The sequence below is a fragment of the Tarenaya hassleriana genome, unplaced genomic scaffold (assembly GCF_000463585.1).
Source record: "Tarenaya hassleriana unplaced genomic scaffold, ASM46358v1 Cleome6, whole genome shotgun sequence".
NCBI lineage: Eukaryota > Viridiplantae > Streptophyta > Magnoliopsida > Brassicales > Cleomaceae > Tarenaya > Tarenaya hassleriana.
Window position 1 is genome coordinate 622,057 of NW_010968505.1, and position 6,637 is coordinate 628,693.

Genomic DNA, 6,637 nt, shown 5'->3' on the forward strand with positions numbered 1-6,637 from the left:
GCTGCCGGTGCTTCAGCCGCGGTGGTAGCCGGCGGAGGAAGAGCGCCGTTTGGCTGCTGGCCGTCTCCTGGCTGCAACTCTGCCATCTCCAACGCCACAGAGAGAGAGTGTGTGTGTCAAAGGCAGATTTCTTTCAGTCTGGCCCTGGAATCGTCATATCATTTTTACATGCTATGGTAGTGCATGCATATGTGAGAAAGCAGTAGCTAGCTGCCGGTGAAGAAAGAGAAGAAGAAGAAGAAAAAGGATTTTCTTGGCCCTTTTCTTTTAGGTTTATCTTTTGTTTTTTGGGGGGGGGGGATTTCTAATCAGAGGGGAAAGTGTTTTCATTGTTTGGATTGTTGACACGTGTGCTTCTGCGGTGAAACCATCGATACCGTTGAAATAACTGAAATAAAATAATAAACACGACGTACAAAGGTTGCATTATTTGGTGGTGGCAATTTAACACCAGGAATTTTGGTTTCTCATTTTCTTAAATACAAAGGCACCCTTTCTTTATTGGCAAAATAACAAAAATAACCTTGAAAATGATAAGTGTAGCTTTAGCATATCTAGAATTTCTAAAATATCCAACATTTTTGAAAAAATTACGATAAAATCAAAATAACTAGTATGACCAAATTTTCTTGGTATAATTAGTTTGAAAAAGTATGACCAGTTTAATCGGTCTGACCAGTCTGACTAAATTTTTAATCTGACAAAATCCGCACGAATTACATTTGATTTACATTTGAATAGTCTGACAATTTTTAATCTGACAAAATCCACACGAATTACATTTGATTTACATTTGGTATCAGGGCAAGGCAACGATTATGAATAACGAAAAAATTGATTTTTTGAAAGGATTACCATTAATATTAACAAACGAAGATGAATGTTATCCCGGATTTTCTTATAAAGAAAATGTGATAACAATACCAAAAAATCTTCATAGTCAAAGCCGATATTATATTGGTACCATATTTGATGATGATACTAATCATAATCTCGGAAATAAAATAAAGAAAATAGGTTTTACCCTAAATAATATTGTTGAAATGATTTCTTATGGAATCATACATCAAAATCCAGAAAATGACGAAGAATTAAAAAGAAATATTGAAACTATAAAAACAGATTTAGAAAATCAACTGCAAAGATTAATAAAAATATTCGAATAGAACCATGAGAAACAAGATGAAACTAAAAATATAAACAAAAAATTAGAAGAAATAATATATTTATAAGAAAAAAGTATTAAAGAAATGAAACAATACTCTGAAGAATTAAAAGAATATATTAAAACAATAATATGATGACTGAAACTATAAAGAAAACTATAGAAAAATTAATTAGAGAAACAACTGTCGAGTTAAAAGAATTGTTACTAAATATAACAGAAATACTCACAACAACAAATAACTACAGTTATAATAACAGACAAATTCAAATAATAAAAGAACTTAACGAAGTTAAAGAATTAGTAAAAAATATTATTACAAAAAATAAAATAAAAGAAATAATAAATCTAGACGAAGATGAAAAACCGAAAATATTAGAAATAATAGAACAGTTACAAGAAATAATCGAATGACTTAATCAAAATAAATATATCACTATAAAAGATTTACAAAATTATTTTAAGAAAGAAACAAAAAAATTAATTATTATCGATCAAATTAATCTTCGAATTAGATCACCACAAAAAATATAATTGAAGGATTAATTGATCAGATAGAAAAATTATCAATATTATTAGTTGCTCTTAATATACCCGAAGAAGAACAACCTGATGAAACTAAAAAAACTGTCTTAGATTTAATAGTGATGAAAATCCCTACGAAAGTCCATATAACAATCTTTTTCTAGTTAAAACTGAACTAGAGAGGGGAGATAACAGTAATAATAATACATTACCTAAAAAACGAACACATGATGAATATCAAGGATACAAAGATCATGAATACGAATTATATCAAAACCAATATATTCCGAAAGAAAACAATTGGAGAAAAGTTTCTTTTGAATATATTCTAAAATATGATACATTTAATATAAAATCTTCAGAAATATTAAATCTAGATTGTGAAATTAATCCAATCAGAACATTAGAAGATTGAAAAAATCGTACAAATTTACTAATACAAACTAATAAAGAATTAAGAGAATTACACCCTCACGAAATGTTAAGTTACTTAGAACATAAAACAACAGGAATAATATATAACTACTTAATAGGATTATCATCAGGAATAAAAGCAGAAAAAATTCTAAGATCAACTGCATGGAAAACATTTGTTAGACTAATCGACGTAATAGGGGAAGAATTTCTTGTAAGAACTTCTAATGCACAACTAAGAGAAACACAAATATCAGAAGTTGTATTATGAAAAATAGTAAATCTTAGAATTTGCAATATGTGCTGTCTTAAAGCATTCATTTGCGAATTCAGAGATCATTACTATTAACTTGCAACAGATAAGAAAATAGTAGCCGAATAATTATTCTTTGATAAACTTCCTTTATCAATATCAGAAGAAATAAAAACTATATTTCATAATAAAATAAATGAAGGACAAATCCCCAATACTCTGGGAGAAAGAATAACAACATTAAAAGATTGGCATTTATCCAATGCAACCAAGAAAAACGAAAACAAGAAGCAAAAATTTATAATTTATGTTGCGAAGCAATGTCATAGACAAATATGGTTGTGAACCTATTCGCCAAAAACATAAAAAAAATAAATGGATAAAAAATACATAAAACAAAAATATATACCACAAAAATATTTCAGAAATAGAGGTATCGAGTCCTCACATCCACTCCGACGCTCGTCCATGCAAGAAGAAGAAGAACACAAGAGACTTTTAACGAGTTCGGTTACCGAGTTTCCTCGGGCCTACATCTGGGCCAGACGGTGCCGACGAATCCACTAGAAGATGGAAACAACCGAGAAGAGTAACACGGCGGCACTCCACACCAAGTTCGGAGGCTCACCGAGAAACACCAAGGTCGGAGGCTCACCGAGAAACACCAAGAGAAGAGACACAACACGAACCCACACCGAGTTTAGAACTCACCTAAGGTCACCGACCTTACCATTACGTGTTGCCGACCGCCGCCGCTCCTCCGCTTCACCGGAAGAACGTCTCAGCCCTTCGGATCGTCTCTCGCTCTCTTTCTCTCTCGAACATTCCTCCTCGAGCCACGAGTGTGTGTTCATCGAAGAATCAAGACATTAGAGTTCATATCAACCCTTATCGAAACGCTATGTTTCGGTTAAAATATCGAAACCTCCTTCTCAATGAGAAAGTTCTCTTTTCCGCCAACGGGCCTTAAGGCCCAACGATCTCCACCTTGGTGGAGAAAGCGAACAAGAAATAATAAAATTAAACACTAGTGGTTCGTCGTTTCCAGCACCGATCGACTTTCGCCGATCCCTCAATTTTCGTCGGAATTTAAAACGCAAACTTACCCTGACTTCCTGTCTCACCTGTACCAGAGTCAAGACCTCTGCCACCTCGAATCTGATGAATCTCTCGCCGATGACTCCCCAAGGCCTCGTAGCCTTATTCCGCCACCGATCTCGCTCATTCATACCTGAAACACTCGGTAAACGTATCAGAACGTTCACATCGATAGGACTCGAACCGGAGTCCTAACACACGACACCCGACCGGCAAATGCTACCCTCGGTTGTATGACTCCCTAGACCGTCTAACTACTCTCCTTGGTAAAGTCCGAGACTTCACCTGCTAGCAAACCCAAGGATTATACCCGACGTCTACCCGTCTTCCGAGTCTATCCCGACTTCCCCTGAGACTAACCTGAGTCATACTACCGAATCCGCTATATACCTAGCCCAGGATCCCCGTAGCGTCTACACTACCTATGAGTATGCGACTTCTACCCTCAGACCCTAACATGCCAACTATAATTGTCCCTTGGTTTTGTCCCGTGAAGACGCTCCTAGTCCTCTATGAATGCTCCACCGAGAATGAGACACGTGAGTGCACGTGCTCCACCCCGAGAGGGAGTGTCCTAGCGCTCCAACCTATATCGACTCTACCCCGTGACCCGACACCTCCCACTCACACCATCTCCTGAGCATCCTACTCGAGGAAGCTCCACCTAAATGTGGAGACCTCATCTCCTGATCTACCAGCGAGAACCGAAGCAAATTCGGTTTACTCCTTCGAGGTCAATCCGTCCTTCTACCTCGGACTCTCCCTACCTCGTCATCCGGGACCTACAACTCCTTCTTGTAGTGTCCCTACCTACCCGCGGAACTAAACACTCCACCTGGTCCTTGGCCTTCTCCTGCAACCCGATTTCTCGGGTTTGCCCGAGATCCCTAGTCCTTCCACCATACCCCCTTTTGGGGTATACCGAGTTAGAAAATCTAACTCCATCATCCTAAGACGATAAGACCTGAGTCTAAAACTGACTCTACCCGGAAGAGACTTAACCGACCCTAAGAGTGACTAAACCATGACCTAAAGGGAAGAGACCGAACACTAGAGGATAACCCTAGGTATATTTCTACCTAGTCGTGCTTGACACACTCTAACCCTAGTCTATCGGTCCTAAACCTAGGTACGCCTCTACCTACTCAGACCTACTAGATTAAGAGAACATGACCTGACTGGACTTAATCTAGGTACTCAACCTAAACCGATCTAACGGACTTTAAACCAAACCTAACTGGACTTCACCCTAGGTATATCTTACCTAAACGGATCTAATAGACTTTAGATCAGACCTGATTGGACTTAACACAAGGTATATTTCTACCTAACCGACCTCTTAGACTCTCGCACAAACCTGAATGGACTTATCCTAGGCATAATTTACCTAACCGACCTATTAGACTCGCTAAACAGCCTACCTTAAGACCTGATTACGTCTAACCAGACCTAACTTAAGGCTAACCTGACCTGATTATGCCTAATTAGACCTACACCATCGAGTCTACATGGCCCCCAACAAAGTCCTAACCGGTCCTACGACCCCAAGTCTACATGGTCCCTCACAAAGCCTAATCAGACCTAATTGAAGTGTTGTCTAGACCCTAACAGCCCTAATTAGACAACCAAAAGTTCCGATTAGATCAGAAACCTAATCAAACCTAAGCCAATCCTAATTGACCTAAGCAACCCTTGATTAGTTACCCTATGTCCTAGTCAATTACCTAAAAGTCCTAATCAATAAACCTAAGCCAATCCTATTGACTTACCAACCCCTGATTAGACTTTTAGTACCCTAATCAGACCTAAACTAAGCCTAATGTAATCTAATTTCCCTCTGATCAGACTTAACAATGCCTAGAACCATCCCCTACGGACCTGTCCTGATCTAAACCGACCCCTACAGTCTTATACCTAGAGATTCTAGACTGAACCAACTTCTAAACCACCCCGTTTTAGCCCTTCAGACCTAACCGGTCAAAGTACCGGACTTTATGACTCAAAACAAACATTCAGAAGTCCTATCTAGCCCTAAATAGATAATCCCTAAGTCTACAACCAAATTCTAATCTGATCAGACCTAGACATGTCAATATAGGCACCTTAAACCTCTAATCAGACTTAATCAAGCATATTTAGATTAATTACCTTCTGATCAAACCTAGACTATGCTAGACCAACCCAAATTTGGCTTAAAACAGACTTAACCAAGACCCAAACAACACTTACATACCTATACCGACATAAACCAGTCTACTACAGACCTGTACCCGCCTATTTAAGTCTAACCTGATCTCCTACCCAGCTGAACTTAGTCAAATCCAACCTATTCAGACCTATACAGAACATAAACCTGAATTTATGACTCTTATCAGCTAAACCGAGATCTATAACAGGTTTAACCCTAGTGTATTTCACTAAACCAAGCCAAATTGAGTACTAGACCGACCTAACAGGGTGAACCGATCATTACAGATCCTAAAATATCCTAAACCAGTCGACTATGCCCTAAACCAGACACCTTCAGACCTAATTTGGACAAACCGAACCCTAAACCAGGTAATTCTAGTCCTAATTGTGCACTCCAGACCCTAAACCGATCCAATACCAGCCCTAACCAGATAAATCAGATCCTAGTCAGACTTCTATCAGCCTAAAACCAATCTGAACTTACCTAATCCCGGACCCAATTGACCTAGACAGGATAATTCTAGCTCTAATTAGACATACATACCCTAAATTAGACCTAAACCAGTCTAAACCGGCCTTAATTTACCTCCAATTAGACCCTATTGATCTAAGCCGGATAATGCTAGCCCTACATGGACAAATCAGTCCCTAACCAAGATCTAAACCAGCGTAAACTAGTCTGAATTGACCTAAACTGGACCTAGATTGATCTGAGCCGGATTAAACCGGTCCAATTGACCCCAAACCGGACCTGAACCGGTCTGATTTGACCTAAACCGGTCAACTGTTGACCAAATTGGTCAATGAATTGACCGAACCAGAGTGAACCGGTCAGAACTGGGTCTAAGCCGGCTTGAACCGGCCGGAATCCGATCTGAATCAACGGAACCGGGTCGAACCCAGTCTGATCGCCGAGAACCGGAATTGGATCGAATTGGACCAGGTTCGATTCCAAACCAGGTTAAACCGAAATTGGATCGATTAAACCGGTC

General features: G+C 38.7%; 1 protein-coding gene across 1 annotated transcript in view; it reads right to left on the bottom strand.

Moving 5' to 3' along the window:
• The window catches only part of LOC104798920 (ankyrin repeat and SAM domain-containing protein 6-like), a 1,686-nt gene extending 1,278 nt beyond the window's left edge, over window positions 1-408 (bottom strand). The window contains exon 1 of the mRNA XM_010521175.2: window positions 5-408. Coding sequence (XP_010519477.1) covers window positions 5-86 — 82 coding nt within the window. The 5' untranslated portion in view covers window positions 87-408. The remainder of the gene's footprint in view (window positions 1-4) is intronic.
• Between the last annotated feature and the right edge of the window lie 6,229 nt (window positions 409-6,637).